At 39.6% G+C, this 21,787-nt stretch overlaps 1 protein-coding gene across 2 annotated transcripts in view; it reads right to left on the bottom strand.

The window, feature by feature from the left end:
• Window positions 1-21,787, bottom strand: part of aqr (aquarius intron-binding spliceosomal factor) — a 69,160-nt gene that overhangs the window by 16,474 nt on the left and 30,899 nt on the right. For both annotated transcript variants that reach the window (XM_084742435.1, XM_084742436.1), the window contains exons 26-32: window positions 18,404-18,539; window positions 15,378-15,587; window positions 12,402-12,539; window positions 12,228-12,299; window positions 11,134-11,321; window positions 10,506-10,677; window positions 5,481-5,651 (exon numbers count right to left, since the gene is read on the bottom strand). In XM_084742435.1, coding sequence (XP_084598561.1) covers window positions 5,481-5,651; window positions 10,506-10,677; window positions 11,134-11,321; window positions 12,228-12,299; window positions 12,402-12,539; window positions 15,378-15,587; window positions 18,404-18,539 — 1,087 coding nt within the window. The remainder of the gene's footprint in view (window positions 1-5,480; window positions 5,652-10,505; window positions 10,678-11,133; window positions 11,322-12,227; window positions 12,300-12,401; window positions 12,540-15,377; window positions 15,588-18,403; window positions 18,540-21,787) is intronic.

Below are 21,787 nucleotides of genomic sequence, written 5' to 3'. Positions count from 1 at the left end.
CAACTGCACTTACACCAGGCTATGTGATTTTGCACAGCTGCTGTGGTTTACTGTGGTGACTATAATGTCAAAAAATGGACTTTATGTTGATTGATTTTTTTTTGTGAACAGCTGAATGGTACGTCCCTTTAAATGTGACTGCCTCAGGGAATTGTGGGACAGCATTATCTCCATTCCTTTTGTAAACGATGTTCCAGTGTATCCTCAGCTAAAGTAGATAGAAAAGGAAGCACTGATGCACCTTTAATTAGCATTTAGAGAATTCAACCACCTTGTATCATGCCTGCCACCTGTTCAGTTTTTACACCAAAATTAGCGTGTATATACAGGGATTTTTTCAACAGAACTGACCCTTTTCCCATTGCTAGCAGACAAGCTTGCCTTTCTGCTTTTTTCTGATCTGTACTGGAAGGCTAACACTGAACTCTTGTGAGTGCAGAAGAGCAGAGAGAAAGAGAGGTTTTTTTTTAAAAGTGTCTGTATGCTCATACAGCATTTTGGTAGACATCAAATGGGTTAGGTTCTCTAGCGTACACTAAACGCAGATTATCACCACTGGGGCTCAGCCTCTTAATGTTCATGCAGTACTGAACATATGTGGGACCATTTGGGATTTGCCATTGGCACTTTTTGCCAAGTCACGTCCAAAATGGACCATCTCTGCAGTGGAGCCAAAGTGCCCGCTCTGCCTCCAAGCATGCTGTGGTGGCAAACACCTCTTCTTCCCCTCAAACAACTTGTGTGTGCAGGAGAGCAGAGAGAAAGGTGTTTTTAAAAGGCTTTTAGAAGTGTGTTCAGTTATTTAGTACTTTTGTGACTTCTAACTGAATCTCTCTAGTTTGAGGTTTAGTTTCTCTCCTGTGTAACTGTTTGTACTTTCAGGTATCTGCTTTATTTTACTGTTTCATGTTCGCTTTCAGCTGATCAGAGTAGTGTTAAGTTACTGTTGATGAAAACCCAACATTTCCTGAATTGGCTTCTTCAAAGTTATATTGTGGGTCTTTAATTGTGGAGAATTTATCAGAAGTTAACTGTTTATCCACTGTTTTACAGCCACTTGAATTGAGCTTTGTCAAGCCTGTCTTCATTTACAAGACACACCTGCAAATCCTTGCCGTGCTGGGCTGATGTGCCAAGTCAAATCAGGCCAGCATGTCTATGAAATAGGAGAACTATGCTAAAGGAGATAAGACAGAAAAAAGAAGCGCCTTTCTTTTGCATTTAGAGAATTCAACCAGTTCTTGTCATGGCTGCCACATGATTGATTTCAGGTGATTTCATTTAGTTAGGAACCTTCCCAAGCAAAAAAGATTATGTGACCACAACCAGAGACACACAGTTTCTCAGCTGATGGTCAAGCATGGATCTCTCCTCTCTGTCTTTCTTTGTTACTCACTCTGTCCATCCTGCTATGTGTTATTCATGCCAATTAAGTGCTGGAATGTGCAGAAGTCAGGCTGCCAGATTATTCAATTTTTTGCAAGAGACTCTTGGGGAGGACCATTTTAACAGTTATATATCTAATTTCCTATGCCTTCATATCCACATGTATCTCAGGATTTAATCTCTGTCTGAAAAAGCAGTGACATGTTGAGAACCTCATCTCTGTAGGCCTATCTGGCTGTGAGATATCCTGATTCTGATCACACAGCAAGACTTGCTTTTTGGTTGATAAAGAGTCTCCTGCTCTCAAAAAAATTAAGGAAATCCAATGGAGGGGTGGGGAAAATCAGTCATAATTTCATCACTGTTGTTGTTGGAGTAAGATTAGGGTGAGATGATCAGATATAATGATTTATTTATTAATGCAGTTGCCATTAATGCGACAGAGTTCTACTTAGTTACCTGGATGTATAAATATTACCCTGGGATTTAAAATACAGCAAAAACAGAATGAGAACTCAAATGGACTAAAATTCACAGAATAAGAATGCATAACTGCAAACATGCCAGCCAATGTTTTTGACATTCAGTAGACATGTTAAGTCGATGTGTTTATGTGCAATATGTTTATTTGGACTGTGACTGGTGCTAACTGCCCTTCCTCCCCTTTTCAGTCTAATTAAAGTAATCACAGTAAAATGGGCTGGCTGTTCACATCTGCTTGTTTTTTAGCCATTGTGACATATTGTCAGACACACTGTGGACCCAATGCTCAGCACCATGACCTTTCAGCTGCTCAGCATTTTCCCACAAGAGCCCCTCTTTCTTTTTCATCTCTCCCCCTCTCTGGCTTTCTTTCTTCTCAGCAAATCTAACAGCCTGACACCAGTCACTTTATTACTGGACGTGAATACTGACTAAGGCCCCCAGTCCAATGAATGACACTTTATGTCTTCAAATTGCAAGACATTTAACATGACCAAGCACAATTTCTGGCAAGCTGTCAGAACACGACATTTACTTGACGACAAAGCAACAATGCAGCCTTGCACAGCACAAAATACAGACACAACAACAGGGGATCATTAAACACTCCAAGCCTGCAGGTTGTAGAATGAACCATGCACACAAAGACATAAAAAAGGACTTACTTCCTGCCTGCTTGTTAGACAATTAAACAGCAACAAACTGGAATCTGTGTCTGTGCCTTCATATGTTTAAGAATAAGTTTGGCAAATAGTGATGAAACACAGCTTGTTTATTCATTCCATGTATCGCCATTTTGTCTCCAAAAATATTTAAAAAAAAACATCAGTGAGGCTCACTGTTGTACTAAGTGACATGTTTCATCATTAAAACTACCCACATAAACCATTGTACTTCCATAAGTACTCACTGGTAAATGTAAATGTGTATTTACCCCTGACTGAAAATAGTCTACAATGGCCCTTAGGTCTAACACATTGCTGGTTTTAGTGTTTTCATATTTGTTGACAATACAAAAAATGTAGGACACCAGCATTATCTTTCCCCCAAAACCCTGAAAAGATGAAGAAGCTGAATTTAGGGTTATATATATAGTAGGGCTAACCATAGACACACTGCTGTTGTATTGCTTGTGTTCACTCTCCTCTACCATATTGACATAGACTGACAAGTGGGGAAAACCACCTCGCAATCAAACTACACAAACAACAACAAAAATATGCAACGTGTTTGAACAACACAACATAAAATACCTTTTTCATGGCAGACATTTGACATTAAATAGCACGTTAAAGACAGGTGTGACCAATGATACTAATTAAGGTACCGTTCCATTCAGGTCCGACTCTGTCAGGGTGCTGCTATTGTGCATATTGTGCATCACTAGAAAAGCTCTCCTGTACTAAATGGCACAGGACCTTAACTAGTATAAATGGTAACACCCGTGTTTACCCTCCTATTCCATATCAATATAGCCGGTGTTAATAAAGACTACTGGAGTTATACCAACCCTCTGATACTATGGCACAGTGACACTCCAGCTGTCTTGTCTTTTAACTCCAATCTCTTTCTCTGGCATGTCTAAATAGCCTGTGACACTTTAAAGTGTGTGAAAGGCCGAAAGAACAGAGACCAAAGAAAGGTGAGAGAATGTGGGTAGGGAGAAAGAATTTGGAGAGGAAAGCATAACCTGAGGCTAGCGGGTAAAAGCATTTAGCAGTACAAACAGAAAACGGATGAGAGACTGTGCCAACGGGCTGCTGACTTAACACCATGTAAAGGAAGGAAGGAGAGGAAAGAGACAAGAGGAGTTGGGGGTGAGATACCGTGGGCTGGATGAAGACAATCCAACAGTATCCTTCAGGGATGAACATGGCACAAAGTTTACACCCACTCTCCAAGTATGCACGTTTAAATCCTTTTCTCGAATGCACGTACACACTGTTACACACACTTCACTGAGTTTGATTTACAGAGGTATGCAGTTGACTGGTATGTAAACTGCCAGGGAAAGAGTGCACAGTGTCCTGCTCTATTTGGGTCTTGTGACCTGCAGCAGAGTCAATGGTCTCATGATTTGATAGAGCAGGACAATGAAGGCCAGGGCGAAAAAAAAAAAAAAAACTCTTTTGGTTTGCCTACAGCAGTAAAAAGTAAAAAGAACCTCCCTGAGCTGCTCATTAAATTTCCACTCTGCAAGAATCACAGAGATCCACTAATTTTAAGCAGATGCTCTATGTCACACTGCAAGAATGAGGACAGCTGGGAAAACTTGTAGTTAAAAAGTACAAACACACTTAAATGGTGCAGGGTGAGAAATGAGAGAGGAGACTGTGTGTTTGTGGTAATGGGAGGCAAAAACAGCAAAAGCCTTGCGAGACTTCAGAGCTGTGAATTTCTCTGTTAAGTGCAGCAGAGGAAAGAAGGCTGGTGCATTGACTGCAGCCGACATCTGAAGGTGTGAAGAATCTGTGTTAGTGTGCATGTCGTGTGTTACATATGTTCCTGCTGAAACTAGTCTGAGTTCTACACATATATAGGAGGTGAAAACACGTCTGTTGGGACCGTGGATCCTTTCCTGACAGGGAGAGAAGAAATGTGTCACCCTCAAGTGATGCTAGGAGTGTGTACAGTTCATGCATGTGGAATCGAGTGTGTTTCAGTGTTAGAATGCTACGAGAAATGTGTAACTGTCAACACTTCATGAATACACTTCAACTAGCTTTTTTAGACTGAATTAGCATTTTGTTTCATTCTATTTGAATTGAATTGCTTAACAAACTGGAGATGTGGTTAGTGATTCAGAATCTGCATCAAGTAATTTTCAGGTGCTTTGAAGTAATTACCTTGTAAAAAAAAAAGTCAAGAAAGGACTGCCAAGCAAACACTGACTAATAAAGTGCAGTAATACTGTTTAAAAATGATGTGTTTTGTGACAATTGCTTGGTTTTACATTAAAATACAACTTTGATTTAGATTTTTAGCATATTAGCCTGTTATATTACAAGATGATAAATAAGCACATTTCAGCTTGCAGACTCAAAGCTACACTTTCTGTAAGTTTTCTCTGATTTTGCATTATGATAGTAATACTTTATAAAAAACAATGATACAATCACCGGATGCAACTGTGTACTATTCACTGTGTTAAGTGTCAGCTGGTGCCACTGACTATAAACACAGATGGACAACTCATCTCCACTTCCTCCCACTGTTAAAAAATGAAGCCAACAAGCACTGCCATCTTGCCCTGGTGACATCATTTGGAGCCAGAGTGTGCGCAGTAGTGATCAGGGTTGGAGATGAGGTATTGAGGTGTCAGCAGGGCTCAGCTGTCAGTCATTACACGAAAACACTTTTTCATAGCATCAAATAACTAAAACCAAACTTATTAGAAAAATTAACACTTGAACATTCATCAGTGTGATAAGAACTACCTACAATGTCAGAAACTATCTCTGGGAAAAATTTATTTTTCTAATAAGGAGGGGGCATGATCTAAACTGTAGCCAGCCACAAGGGGGCAATCAAGATACTCTGGCTTCACTTTTGGGGAGCTGTTATGTTGTTCATTTCTATATGTTTCAAGGCTGGTGCATGTGTGCCCTTACCTTGTTAGGCTGACCAAAGAAGGGGTTGCCAGCACAGCGCTGGTTGATAACGTCTCTGATGAGGTGTTTCTGTCCGTTGTAGGTAGTGAGGATGCTGATGCGGTCAGCAGGGTAGCCCAACAGACGCATGTACATGTACAAAGCCACCGAATACTCCGCCTCTGCCAGGTTCTTCACAGGATGAGAGAGAAAAGTAGGGGGAAAGATTAATATTATTATATTTTAAATACACAATATTGCACACAAGTAATGAGAGAAAAAACAGGTTTGGGAAACTGACCTCAATAAACTGAATATGGGAATTTAGTAGTGAATGAAAGCACCCAAACATACAGGTGTCTCATCCTGTCTGCACACCCATGGCTGTCTGCTGTGTTTGACACCTTGCTGTTCTCATTCTCTTGTACTTGTAACATCTTGCTTAAGCCCTTTCTCGCCTGTCAAGTGTATAACTTTTCAGCCAGATAAAAGCCCACTCATTCACGCATGAGTAGCCATCTGATTTGGGTTGGAATTAATTGCCTCAGACGGAGCCCAACACCACCACTAGCCAGGCCGGGACAAAATGTCCCAATCTAGGACCCCCACACACACACACAGAAGCGAGGAGGGTGAATGGCATATTTTTTACTGTGGTTGTGATATTCATTAATTGGGGAATGGCTGACGTGTGACAAAAGGCTGCCCATCAAAAGTTTCATTACTTAATCTGATGGCAGAATGTTATCATAGAATTATACCACCATCATTTGCATTTTGACTGGTAAAGGCAAGATTTTTCATAGGATAGCTGCTTTTAAATTCTATACAAAGATCACTGTTACAATTACAGAGAGAACTGTTGCTATAATTATTGATCTTTCATCTCCAATTCCAAATGTCCAGGCCCCCAAGCACAGCATCACAAGAGCCTGTGCTCCAAATGTGACCAAATGTAAAGGCCAGCATTGCATACACTATTCACCCATTTTTACAATAAACAAATTCCTGAGCATGTGCATCCTGGCTCCAAGGCTACACTCTGCCCTTCAAATGTGACCCAAAAAAAAAAGAAAAAAGAAAAAAAAAGCCAACAGTATGCATTATTCATCCGGTTTCAATTAGGCCCGGACTGCAGCCTCACATCTTTGATAATAATTTATGCAGCTTCATCAACAGTTCCTGTTCCAGCTGCACTAGAGTCAACACATCAAAAACAGTGACAGCCTTTGTTCTTCTTTCCTTATTACCTGTCTCCAAATGGCACAAATTCATAACTTCAATGACAACACCAGGTTTTTACAGATTGAAGTGTAATACTTAAGTTTGGCAGTGAATATTAGGTATAAGCAGTTCTGGGGGTAACAGTAATATATTACTTTTAATGGTGACAAAGTAATATAATGCATTACTTTTACTATTTCAAGTAAACATTCACTTCAGTAGGGATGTTAAAACACTTGTGAAAACAGCTGGGGTAACAGCCACAAACAAAAACCAGCACATACATTTTTTTCACCATAAACCACCATGTACTGAAAAGACACATTAAAAACTAGGTCTGAAACTAAGGATTATTTTCATTGTTCATTTATCCACAGATTATTTCCTTGAATAATTGATTAGTTGTTTGGTCTTCAAAATGTCTGAGAATGGTGAAAAATGTCAATTAATGTTTCCCAAAGCCATATATATTCAGTTTACTGTCATAAAGGAGTGAAAAAACAGAAAATATTCACATTTATTTCAGTGCTATGAAACATTACCCTTGCCCATTTTGTAATGGCTAGTAATATGTGATGTACAAGTTTTTTAACACAACTTGTGCAACACTGGGTATGAGCTGGCATTTTTAAAGGCAGAATATTCAGCATTATCTACAAAATGTTGAAAATCACAATGACATGGAGTGTCAACATTAGTTAAATGTAGGGATGTTAAAAAAAAACATGCATTTTTTATCTTATAAATTATTAATGACTTCAACTACTGGGTAAGCAAAAAACAAAATTTGCAACCCTGTTACTGCCAGTCCTATCATGTTTCATAAGGAACTAGACCACATCATGTCATCAGTAAAAAAAAATCCCACTTCACTGATATATAGGATCAAAATTGTTCTGTAAATGTCAAACATCAAAATTTTTTAATGAGGTCACTTTACAGTTTGGCTGCAGAGAGAAAAGCTCTCCAAAACCATAAACATATGCAAGCGTGTCTCACACACGCCCACACACGAGGAGTAATATCGAAGTAGGCATGTTGTTGGCCTTTACAGCCTACCTCATGTGCATATTTAACATAAATGTGATCTAATGCCAAACACCCCAGAAATCCCACTGGTGCTTGAGCCAATGGCCTGAGGCAACATGAGGACTGGAGAGGATAGAAACAGGGACAGAGACAGAGGGTGAGAGAGTGTCTCATGCATTGTGATAGAAAGAGGTAATATAAGGTATAAATCTGGACTACCTGTAAGTGAAGCCTTAAACGCTTTTTGCTCTTATGTAATTTAAAATGTAGCTTGTGAAGCAGAAAAGCACAGACTAACAAGCCGAGTGGCTGAGGAAAGCCATTTTCTGACAACAGAAGATGTGGATTTAGATAAGCATCTTACCCTTTATGAGCCATTTGACAACTTGGGGAGTACTATCAACGGACCGAGACTTGATAGGTAAAGTGCTTTAACAAATGAGGCGAAGAAGCAGGAACAGACCTTTGGACTGCGGAGTGTCTGAGTAAACGTACTTGTGTTTGTGTATACGATGGGTGTTCAGTCCCTGTGTAAGTGCAAAGCAGAGCTGTGGCAGTGTTTGTTCAGCTGTGACAGACATTCAGTGTGCACTGGATACAATTGCTTCTCTAGTGTCCAATTTATCCCTTCTGGTTCCAAGGAAAGTGCATGCGTATGCGTGCGTATGTGTGTGTGTGTGTGTGTGTGTGTGTGTGTGTGAACGTGAGGCATGGTGAGTGATACTGGTAATTCCCTTGAGAAGCCTGAAAATGGCAACAGGCAAATGGAGTTGAGGTTCATGTGACCTGGTGCCTCGAGAAGTTCACATGGTCTGGATTTAAGAACAATACGGAGCTTCAGGGACACTGAGCATGCACAGTGTTGAACAAACGCTGCAGTAAGTCCGTTGGCCATGCAGCATATAAGCAAATCAGTGTCTCAATTAATGTTTTTACTAATTAGTACCTATTAGAGCTCCAACAATTAGTCAATTAATCATTGTCACTATTAAATTAATTGGCAGCTATTTTGATAATCAATCATTTTGAGTAATTTTCTTCGGAAAGAATATCCAAATTCTCTGATTTCAGCTTCTCAAATGTGAATATTTTCTGGTTTCTTTATTCCTCTATGACAGTAAACTGAACATCTTTAGGTTGCAGACAAAACAAGACATTTGAGGAATTAATTTTGGGCTTGGGAAACAGTGATGGATATTTTTCACTATTTTCTGACATGTTATAGACCAAAAAACTAATTGATTAATCGAGAAAACGATCAAGAGATTAATTGATGATGAAAATAATGGGCAGTCCTTTTACCTATTTAAAGACATAAGAGAAATTGACTTTTGTCAATCAAGAGCTGCTGCTTTTTTGACAACTACAAGCTCTTGCTGTTTCCTGACAATTGTTGTGTTTATTCTAAAATTTATCTTACAGACCTTTTTCTGTTGGTAAACATTATGATGTCTTTTTCTGGGTGGAGCTTAGATGGAAGAAGAATAATTCCCTAAACATGTTAGCAAACAACAGCTCGCATGTTTTGTTGATTTGTTTTTTAACAATGGCTGAAGACAATAAGAGTTTTACTGAATAGATATGGTTGTTTCTTCTCACAGGTGAGTGATACTTGAAAAAGTTCACATTAACCCAGTGGGTCCCAATTTGTTTTCTGGAATGCCAGAAAGTTCATGCCAATTTTTGTCAATGGTTAACCATAACTGGGGAAGCAACTGTTAAAAAAAAGGATTAAATTGAATTTCAGTGAAATACAGGTCAGCATGATAGCATCAGTAAAATCTTTTTTGCTTATTTCTTGATATAAATCACAGTCATTCAACTTTGTATCACTCCATCTTTGGCCCCTGGTCATCCGGGGTTTTGGCTTGATTATGTGGTCTACTACTCTGTGTTTGCCTTAAGTTTTTCCTTCAGCTAACATTGTGATCCAAACATGACATACAGTGGCCAAAAAAGGCTCTATATCTCTGAAAACTACTCAGATTTTTGCTCCCTTCATTTATTAAAAAGAAGACAGTTTTCAGAACCACTAAACAATCCAGTTAAAGTAAGATTGATGTTAGATTTCCCATATATTCATTACTTAAAATGCTGCTTTTGTCCTGAATGTTTTTGCTTTTATCTTTGACAGTAACATTTGGGCTCCAGTCCTGGTGTGGTGCCAAAGTAAACACTTTTTTCAACCTATCAACCCTGCCCCCACCACCCACACACAGTCTTGAGTGTCTCAGCAATGTCATGATGAAACACAATCTGGCTCCTGCTGTGAAGGACAAACCCACTGGTCTGTGCTGGGCAGCCAGTCTCAGCTGCAGACTAAGCAGAGTTATGAATATATCATATGGACTGGTAGCTAAACCATTAAAATTTAAAAATGAATGAAGTCCTGTACAACAACCATTTCGGAGGAAATGTAGGCTGGGGAGGAATGTAGTTCTCTGCTCTGCTGGAACTAAGTGTGCATGAGTGTGTATTTGTGTAAAGGAGTGTATAAATTGTGCTCAGAAACTTCTACACATTGTGTAAAACAAACCACTTCTGCTCTTCAAACATTGTGCATGTACCTGTGTCTGAGAATACTGCTCATATATGCTGGGTGTTCACAGTCCTAATCCACCAAACTGAATGGGATTTTTTAAATTTGCTTTTTAAAGTAGAAAGAGAAGATTGAAAGTGTGCTATAAGTAGTAGGCAGACACACAGTAAGTTTTGTAGACATCTGGCTTAATACAGATAACAGTTGGGCTGTGTGTGTTTATATGTGTACTGTGATGTGTAATGCTAACTGACCTGGTAGAAGTAAGGGTTAGGCTCAGATTCTCCCACCCCGTTGAAGTCCTCCACGTTAATTAGCTGGAAGTCAAAGGTCAGGCCAGGGTTGGGGACCTGGAACTCAGGCAGTTGCTGGACATGAGGCAGGTTACCCAAGTGTTTGTAGCGCCAGTTGTACAAATTACACAGGCTGTGGGACAGAAAAGTAGACGCACATTCATTCACACTGTTGTTATGTCCTTGCAGGGATGGGCATCATCGAATTTATCATTTCTATTACTCTTACCGATTTTAACGGTATTCTTGTCTGTTCTTTTTTGTTACTAAATAATATATATTTTTAAATATATATATTATTTTAATAATGTGTTTGTACTTATGTGTGTGTGCTTTATTGTATTAGCAAAAAGCAGGAGAGAGGCTGCAGTGCGCTAATAAATTACAACAAAATGTTGAAAAGTACAGAAAAAAGAAGAGCTTATAAATACTCCGATCTTTAACAGTTTTAGTCCCAGGGCTTGTTTAAGACCAGATTTCCATACCCATCCCTACCTTTCAGTGAGGAGACAGTACTGGTCACTAAGACACTGCTTCCTTAGTGAAATTAAGTTGTACTCTATCTTTATATTCTTCCAGGGCGACCCACCTTGCACGTGCTCGGCCCTGTGCATCCAGATCTATGGTGGGCACTCCCAGGCGCACAAATCGGGTGAAGAGAGACTGCTCCATGTTGGAGTACTTCTGGAAGGCCATGTTCTTGATTACAGGGGGCAGCTGATGGTGGTCTCCAATCATGATCCAGCGCTTCAGCCTACTGTATCCATCCTCTGGGTTCTGTGGAGACGGGAAGACAGAGAAAAGAAGTTAAGAACACCTGTTATAGAGAAGACAGTGCGATCCTCACTAGACTATGTAAAATATTATCTTTATTATATTAAAGATAACATTATCCGTTTTGGACAGTATTAGTTCAACAGTTTATTAGGTTTTCATTTGAACTGTGATAACTGTAATAACTTGTAAAGTCCAACCTATGACCACAAGTGTAATCCTACTGCACAATAACTACTCCATGTTGTCCAGCTTTATTCAATGTTTTGTCTGAAGACTTGACAATATTACATGGTGTACATAAAGCCAGGTCTTCAGCAGAAAATAACATTTGAGGTTCCAGTTAGTCTGGTTCAGTTTTACTCTGTCTACGTCATGCTGGCAGATCTGCTTAATTAGATGTGGTTTATCTGGAGCTTGACCTCAGAAAAATCTGATATACCAACCATTGTAAGTCGAAATCTGATTTAATCAGTGAAATTACTGATAAGGGGCTAATAAAAAGGGATGGGGGAGGGATGAACCATTACGCTGTGATATATACCTGGCAGAAGGCTCTGACTGAGGCTCACTAGAGAAGAGAGATAAAGAGAGGAGCTCTGGAGATGTTGTTCGATGGGCTGATGTGCTTAATGATCTCATCTGTAAACAGACATTAGCACTATCTCGGACAATTAGGCACAACTACCAAAGACAAGCACCATTACAGTGTTTGGAGCCCATCAGTCAGACCTTAACAGAGAGAGTCAGAGTCCTGAGTTAAAGATTCAACTAGGCTTGATGTCAGAAGTTTTGACAGATTTTTCAGCAAAGGCATGGTGGTAATTTTTCAGTAGTCAATATTAACAGCTAAAACTTTTAGTCATAGATCTTACATATACATACACAAGTTAAAATGTTATGGGTTACCTGTAACAGGAGGGGGATGAAGGTCTCGATCTCCAGAATCTGAGCAGCTTCTTCCATCAGGATGTTGTCATACTAATAAAGACAATGGGAAATTGAAACTCTCAACTTTAAGTTACTGCAGTAAATACAGTCTTAACCAGGTTGTTGTCTTTATGTCATCTGAGAAGAGTCTACCTTAAATCCCAGCTCCACCAGGTCGTGCCGTTTGAGTGCGGCGTGTGTACAGGTCATGGCAATGATTTTGGCCTCCTTCACTAACAGATATTTGGAGCGGTCCAATCCACTCCTCAGCAGCTCAAAGGCCCTAAACTCCTTCCATGGTAGACAAGAAGGGAAGTGACGGTCAGGAGAAATGTTTCATGAACAGATAAAGACTGAGAACACACATACCAAAAATCAGTCAAACAAGTTGCCAATAGGCAATCAAAGATTATTCTAAAACAACCTCTGGAAAGAAGTTGTATATGTATTCATCTATTTGTGAATAAATTTAAGTTTTGCTGTCATGATTTACAGAGTGGTGTTGTGAGGGGAAACTTAAATGGGATACTGACAAAATGATGGATGATTACTGCCAAACATGATGGATAAGATGATTACCAAGAGTGAAATAATCACACCTCTAAAAGACAAGAGGCAAAGTTCAATAATTAGACAACCAATACATCTTTGTGTCTACCCACACTTCAAAAAAATATAGTGTAATGTTTAAAAAACTGGCTTAACCCTCCAATTGCTGCAACTGCTACTTTTGAATGCCACATAACCCCAGAATACAAGACAGTCATTAGGGTTGCCCAGTCAGAAATTGACTTGCCTGATGTAAATGTTTATGTGTCCCTGTACAAGTTGTTTTATTTATTAGCGTTATCAAATAACACCAAAGACCAAAGTTGACTGTCATGTTTAATCTAGGGCAGTTTCTGAAAGTCCAAAGTGAGGTCTTTCAGTGACTTGTTTACTTGTTTACATGTCAGTCCAAAACCCAGAGATATTCACTTGATTATGACAATAAACAAAGAAAAGCAGAAAATCTCCATATTTGAGAGGCTGGAAACAGCATTTACTACATATTTTTGCATGAAAAACTACTTAAATTATTAAACTATTTTGATAATTGATCAGTCATTCAATTCTTTTTTTTATCACTTGCCTGGTTGGGCTGGTTGGGTTAGTTGCTACATTTGGTAGCCCAACATGGCATTGTACCAGTCCCAGGCAATCCTTATTTTTGAGTCCTGAACACAGCTAAAATCCCTAAAACTAAATGGTCTACAGTTTGAGTGTATTTTACTCTAAAGGATTACAACATTGGGGTGCACAACAAATGTTTAAAAACGTTTAAACAACTATCGCACTGGTACCATTTTTCAAGTATCATATTATCACTAATATTAGTAAAATTCAAATGATATTCACCCTAAAAGTCACAAAAGATAATTAAGTAATCAACAACCAACCCAACTTAGATTTAACATGTTATTAATATAATCCGTCTTCGTTCTGTTCTCATTAGGAAACACAAGTCTCCTCTTTTCCCACGATGTACTGACACAGAATCCAGCCAGCCACAGGGCTGCTCTGCTGTAGAGAGTGCACTCAATGTAGTTTGCTGCTCAATAACTACAGCTTTAGCACAGATTTCTTACATGACTTATAGAAGAACATAAAATTTAGGGGCCAGTGTCAAAATAAGAATCAGTTCACTTCAGTGTTGGTGTCATGGTATTATGATAGCCATGCTGTAGGGGGGACACAGAGGAGATACATAGGTAAACAGGTGTGCTATTTTCAGGTTGCCACACTTGCTGTGTAGAGGGTTAAGGAAGGGAGAGAGGGAGAAGAGGACTGGACAGTGGTGGGGTATTAATATTTGATGTGTTACTATTTTAGCATTAATATTAAACCGATCAAAACATGCAATATTGATGAGATCTATTTTTAACCCCCATGGCTCCAGAGTGGTTGAAGGGTGAAATCAAGATGGTAAGGATTCAGAGACACTGAGAAGAGAGCGAAGGGAGGAAAAAACAAAAAGAAGTAAAACGCAGTGAAGATGTGGTGGGACTGCAGAGAAGGAAACAGGAGATGTCGATACAGGAGGAACCCAGGAGGCACGTTGTGTATCTGTCTGTCTAGCAATAAATTCTGCGGCTATTCCTATGACAGCTTATTCCAAACTGCTTTTACATTTGAAAAGGCAGACAGATAAGCAAATTCAGCAGAATGTTGCTTTGTCTACCCTGCACCACAGACAGCAATACCTTCTTAATGGGTGTACAGATTTCACTGCAGCATGGGTGAGGCTGAGGGAGGAGGGAGGAGAGGTGCTGTGATGCAGTGATACAGAGGCCAGCCAGATAAATCAAGGTCACCACACATGTTGGGATATTACCTCCAGCCAATAACTTCTTTATTGCTTTTCTGAGACCTTCTTGATGTTCCCATAAATCTGAAATGTTATTGTTATCCCTATAGAAATAGGAGGAGGAACGATAACACATTCAAGTGTGTGTTTGGGGGTGCGAAAGAGTGTGAAAAAGAGTGACAGAGAGTAAAAAAGATAAGCAGCAACAGCCTTCATCACATTGTTGTACTGCTCATCTTTTCAAGTGGGTCAGAAATCATCTACAAATAAACAGTACGAGTACTGTTAAGTACTTTATATAATGATTCACTCTACTAAACGAAACAAAGAGACAGGTGATGACTAAAACTCTGAGAGGTGCAAAAGTGGCAGAAGAGCTGCTTATAAGCAGACACGTCCGCAATGACACAGACGGTGTCTGACCAATCACTGTCAATCTACAACAACCTGTTTCTGTGGTGTCCAGGAAGACACAGTTACTTGTGGATGGGATATTGTGCAACACCTGGACACAAAGCAGGTCTCAAGTACCATCAAATACAGCTGACACAGCCTCTTTGTGCATGTTTGAGTGGAGACAGTGTGTGTGATGTGTCTTCTGTACATGTTATTTGTTGTTGTATGCATTTTAATATAAAACACATGGAATTTAACTGTCATGACATTTGCTCTATAAATAAATTTGCCTTGCCTTATTTCATTCAAGTTACCTCCTTACTCTCACTGGTTGTTGCTCAGCAGTGAGGAAACTGGTACACTCTGTGTGCGCGTGCGCGTCTTACCTCCAGCTGGGTAAATATTTTCTTGATGTGGCGGTAGCAGCCCTCTGCGATGTCCATGTCCTCTTCATATGAGCGTCCCTTGAACACAGGCTGGGGAGCGTTGGAGAAGTACTTGTGGAAAGGAAAGTGGTCAGCCACAGCTTGTACCTCCACTTTCTTGCCCTGTTTCGGCCGGACTTTACTCATGTACTCCTCCCAGCGAGAGATCACCTGTGGTGAGGGGAAAGAGAGCAGACATTCAGTACACTCTGAATGACAACCTTTTCCATTTCACTCCTCCCTACCATGCACTTATTTTTTTTTTTTTTTTTAGGGGTCGACAGGTGGTTAACAATTTATGCCACATAGAAGTGGTATACGTCATCTGTGACCTTAAGATTCATTTGACATGCACCTTGTAACTAGCCTCGTCATAAATCTGTGAAAAGTTTTCTGTTAGCAGCCTATTCACATTTTTAAAGTTTAGAATGTATAGAGGCTCAGAACATTGTGACAGAAGTATAATTAATTATGTCTCATAGGTTGTTGCAGCAGTTTTTGAGTTGATACCATTTATTACACAGATTTGGTGCACAATTTAACCATTTTGACCACTGGAGAATTGAAAAAAAAAGGTCAAAAATCCCTCAAAAATACCATATTAAGATACTAAGACCACAGAAAAAACCACAGAAATGTTCATTCTGCGATTTGGTATCAAAAATCTTTGACAGGTTGGAGTTTTCTGCAAGAAATTACATTTTTTGGCATTCAGATGGCAAGCGAGAAGAAGTTCGATAAGGCTGTCACAAAAGGTGATTTCATACAGTAAGGTTTCAGAAGTTTCCAAAAATGGTTCATAACGGTGAAGTGACTACAACTGGGACAAACATCATCACACATGAATACAACTGGACTCATTGAATCCACAAGAGTCTCAGCTTTACAGTCATACCCAATTTATGGAATTTTCAGTAGTGTTTAGGATATGCACTATACATCAATATTTTAATAGAACAGGGAAGATGACACATTTATACTGCGCACAAATAACAGTCTGACCCATCTGCAGAGAGCATAGAATGGGCATGTCTGTAAAGGGGAGACTCTTGGGTACCCATTTCTCTCATTTTATTCAGATGTCTTGACGTAAGATGTCAAGGGAATGAAAAACATTTTTTGGAGTGTTATTTAGCCAACCACTCAACAAGCTAGCATGCCTTGGGTCTTTTAGTTTTGTATGATACTGGCATCACCACTCTAGCTTTAAAACTGAGCCAGGTACAGCCTCTGAAAGAGAGTAATGGCGGCTGGGAACGAGGACATCCCTGCTGAGTTGAGGAGGAGGCAGTAGTGACAGTCTGTCTTTAGTGTATGCTGGAAAATCCCACACATCCATGTGGCTTTTATGGATTTGTGTTCTGATGCCTGTCTGAGGTTTTCCAAAATGCTGTATGAGCACACAGTGGGTGTTCTGCATTGCTTTGCACAGCCTAAATGTTGTCTGCTATATTTTCTCTATAATTATTTGACCATAGCAAAAGACACATTATACACAAGTAAACAAATGAGAACAGAAAGCCTCAGTGGTATAAAGGTGCCCCCACTGAGCACCTAATAAACCAGCTTCAACCAAACAGCAGGGCAGCCTAGTTCTATAAATACTGTACCCCTGTGAAAAACAACTTTAAGGATAACATTAATGAGTCTGCTAGAGGACTCTGCTTAATTATGTGTTAAGTATCTGTCTGTAAGGACTATTAAGATTGCAATCGAAACCTTAAGTATGTTTACATGTGCACTGTTATCATTGATCACTGACAGAGGAGTCTGCTCTTGGTCACAGACTCACCACGATAACAACTTCTTGACATTTACATCTTCAAATGTCACAGAACTACACTGTTGGCAAGTTTTCAGGGCTAAAATAAACCCAAGAACTCAGCTAAAATGAAGCGTGGGCTGAAAATCCAGTCTCTGCACAACATCAAGTTAATAAGGTGTGTAATATGGTGTGTTTGTGACAGACAGACAACTGACAGACTTCTGGCAAGGTGCAAAAATGGCAGTATGAACATCATCTAACACTAGAGCTCAGGTAACAGCCACAGCATACAAGTATTTGCTGTGGCGTTGACTCACCAGACAACTATAGGGTATAGCCTAGTCTGAGCCGTGACCACCACTGAAAACTATGTCACTGGCATCTTTACACTGTTTGTGTATGTCTCACATTACTGTTGTGATGTGATGTGATACTGCAGTGACAGAAGAGGAAAAGGTTGGACATTAGCTGAAGACAGACAGCTACACCCTGCCCTTCTTAATGTTACAAACGTCTATTTTGGAGCCCTTTTAATGAAGCATGAGAGTGAAAGTAAGTAACTGTCTGCAGTAGTTTTTCTCCTGCAGCCTGAGAGGACAGTGATAATTAGGTGATAGGAATAAACAGCGAGGGTTGAGACTGTTTCTAGGTATTTGCAGTCTTTGCAAAAAGAGTAGTGAGTCTTGGGAATGGAATCTTAAATAATATCTGGATTTGACTGGCATGAATATGTTTGAGGAACAGGACATACAATACAGACATCTATTGTAATTAGTTTTAGAAAATCTTCCTGGATATGCCTACCTGTCTCTTTCTCTGTGTACACCTATACAAACACAAATTTCAAATATGTTTAGAAATTTAATGGGACAGTTCACCCTAAAGTCAAAAATACACATTTTCCCTGGCCTGTAGTGTTACGTATCTATCTAGATGTATGTTACAGGGATATCAGCTGTAGAGATGCCTTCTCTCAAATAAAATGGGACTAGATGGTACTCGGCTTAAGCTTGAAGACATGTTATGCTCAATAGGAACCAATGACATTCCTCATGTGGTTGGATGAGGGAAGGACAAAGAAATAAACTTGACACAAAGGTGTAGTACTGCCAAAGTGCACCAAAACAACGATCAGACATTTTTTTTCTCCCTCAAAGTGAGGAGATTTGATTTTTTTTTCTTTTCCTGCACATAACCTATACACACATGGTTATTGTTTTACCTGGTAAAGGTAGAAGTGTCCAGCAGTCTCACAGGTGTAAGAAACATCTCCTGGGACATCCAAGCTCTCCTGTAACCTCCCCACCTCCCTGAGGAGCTCCAGTCTTCTGGCTAGAACATAGTTTACCCTGCCATATCTGGACACAGAAGCACAGAATAGTTAGTTGACAATCTTAGCAATTTTAACTTTTTTCTACAGGGATAAACAGTTTGTCAAGCAATTGTCAAGTATGATGATATAATTGTTAGGATATGTTGATTTGAGCTAGGGCTGCACAATTAATTGAGGCTGTGTTGAAATTACATTAGCCAAGTTCAACATCCAAATTGCAGAGGCTTCAGTTTTTGATGAAGGTAAAATGTGTGACAAAGCAGAATTATAATGAAGCACTGTGGTACTGCAGAGATGTCTTGGCCTACAAATCTTGTTCTCCAGATGCAAGAAATGTGTTTGTTTGGTACAGACCCAAATGAATGTCACACCATCATGACTTTAATATTTTTTTTATTTCTGTAAAAATTGTGAATCATACTGCATTTGCAATATTTGTCATAAAAAAGATTTTTACCAACTTCTTTCAGACAAGTTAATACAGATGCAGATACAGATCATGGCCTCATTAATTCAAAAAGATACCGACTCTGTTAATGCTGTTACTGTAATGTATTATTAAACTCCTGATGCACTGAGTGATCAGACAGACTTCCGTCTGTTCCTGTGCTCCAGTATCAACTCCAGTGTGAAACAACTGGTGTCAGGACCCTGGTTCATTGACCTACACGCTGGTGTGGCACCCCAGACAGAGAGCTCAGATGAACTGTGGCATGTAACGAACAGGTGAGATAATGTTTCTTCATATTGTGCATTCAGCCTCATTTGAATCACACTGTGGCATCAGGTTTTTGAATAACCATGAATGAAGTTAAAAGAACAGACTTGATCTAATGGTTGTTATGTGATTGTTGAATTGATGGCTTGGAATTTTTGTTTTAATTACCAATATTGTGTTTGCGCCCTTGGCTGAGAGAAAGTGCCATACAATACAGTAACAGATTGATGTATATTGTAAATATGATCCAGTGGAGGTTAAAAGAGAGAAATGGCTGCCCTTGACTGTACACAAGGTTTGTTTAAGTTCTATCATACATCCTATTGTACAGCTAAACAATGCTGCTTAAAAGCAATTATCAGGTTGCAATGAGGCAAGCAGCACATACAGGCAGACAGGAAGTGGGAGGGGTCACAGGGTAACACTAGAGGTGAACTCTATTTTTAGACCCTCTGCAAAGGTTCTCAGTCAGCAGATGACTCAAAGACAATCACACTGCTCTCTCTCTGCCTGTTTGGCCTGAATAAAATTAAATAAAAATGGGGAGTGACCTTGCTTCCCAGGATGACGGACCTTTAAAGCACTCAGCTGCTGAGACAGAAAACCCAGAATAGATACAGTGGTGTGAATGGCAGCATTATAGAGAGCACTGTATTTATTTTTATATAAAATCTAATAAATATAAAACACAATACACAACAGAAGCAACTGTGCTTGAACCTGAGTGAGGATGCTGCATTTAATTTCCACCAAGAGTAAAAGTGACATATCTTTGACAAAGATGACTTTCTGTGTTGAACCTAGGGAGCACATGTCACATGTCCACAACTTAAAGGGACAGTTTGGATTATTTCAAGTGGAGTTGTATAAGGTAAAGGGCTATGTATTGGCTAAAAATTACTGGAGTTTGGTTGGTTAAGAAAACATGATATTTGGCTCTTATAAAGGCAGCTTTCCAATGGAAGAGGCTGTTTGATGGCAAGGTAAAGCAGTGAAAATACAGTGTAGACTTTAACTGATATTCATTCTTTTAGGCAACTAAAATGTTTTGTTGCTGACCCTGCCCAAAGCAGTAAATTACTTATTGAGCCAACTGGCATCTACTGAAGGTAATACTCTAACTATCAATAAGTACAGTACCCCATACAACCTCATCTCAAATAATCAGAGCCGTTCCTTTAACATACAACTTGGTACTTCTAGACGATTTCCCCTATACTGCTACTAACTTGCACTCTCACAGTCTTGTTAAAACAGCAGAAAATCCATCATGAAATGCAGGCAGGCATTGCTAACTGATGGTACTGTAGCGTTCCCTTTGTTAGGCATTTGGAGGAGCACTGCCTTTCACTTTGTCATCTCGTATACAGTGTTAATTAAAACTCTCTAGCTCTCTCCTCTCGCTGGTGTCAGTGGGGTGGAAGGAGTGTGGAGTCTGCATGTTGTTATGAGGCAGGCGGGAACATATTAAATGCTGCTAGCTAAAGCTCTTTCTTTTATGTCTGTGTTGCTGCATAATTTAAGAATGTAACAGACTTGCTTCCATGTGCAGACCCCAGCTTCTATTCATACTACAGCCATGCACTGTGCAGTAGTCACACAGGGTGTAGCAAATGAGCGACATGCATCACCCCTCCCCTCCTCCTCTAGAAGTGTGGCTAAGAGCTATAGGGTGCAATTTGCTCAGTGCCACAGATGGATAAGGTGGTAATTAACAATGTAGGCTATACAGAATCTATAAATAGTAACAGCATGAAAACTTAATATTCAATAACGCTGAGCTATTTATATTCAGGAGCTGACTGAAAAGCTTTGCTAGCAAAAAAGAAAAGACGCTTCTGGCTGATTCATCTAATAATGGTGTTAAATTTAGCAGCAGTCATGTAGAACTGTAAATGTTTTGGGTATCTTGAGATAATCTCCTTCACAAGTCTGTCATGAGTGTTCAAAGTGTGCTCTTCTCTTTTCCCATTTTACTATGTCTCAGTAGTTAGGACTGAGTCACTTCCCTTCAAGGCATCTCTCACAAACACACACACACACACAGACACACAGAGGAGTTTACAAAAAGACGTGGGTGAGAGATCTGGGAGCTACTGGGGCTTCCTTAACAGGACTCTAGTGGTTCTTGTCTGAGGCCATTTGTTCTGTGCCCTGCCACCAGTGCTACATGAAAAAAAGCAGCACTGTGTGTTTTATGTGTCCATTAGGGTGGAGACAAAGAAAGTTATAAAACAACTAGTGCTAAAACTTTATGTTGGTTTTATTAAACACTCAGGTCATGTTGCCCACCACAGATTTAAGAGGGCTCCTTCCTGACTTGACCTGTATTCTAATGGTATTAAAACCATGAATAATGTACATTTATCCCATCAGGAAATTAATTGGTAATCAGTTTGATTTGCCTCAGTATTCCGTTTTAGTACAAGAACCAACAAGACCCCGGAGAAGGTGCTGTCACAGATCTCTTAGCTGCCATGCAAACCAAAAAATGTCAGCTCACGTTATGGCACTCCAGTAACATTTTTTGGAAATCCAGAGTGCCTTTGAAAAAA

The sequence above is a fragment of the Lutjanus erythropterus genome, chromosome 18 (genome assembly GCF_056507025.1).
Source record: "Lutjanus erythropterus isolate fLutEry1 chromosome 18, fLutEry1.hap2, whole genome shotgun sequence".
NCBI lineage: Eukaryota > Metazoa > Chordata > Actinopteri > Lutjaniformes > Lutjanidae > Lutjanus > Lutjanus erythropterus.
The sequence above is the reverse complement of the archived record's forward strand: the minus strand, read 5'-3'. Positions and strand labels throughout refer to the sequence as shown.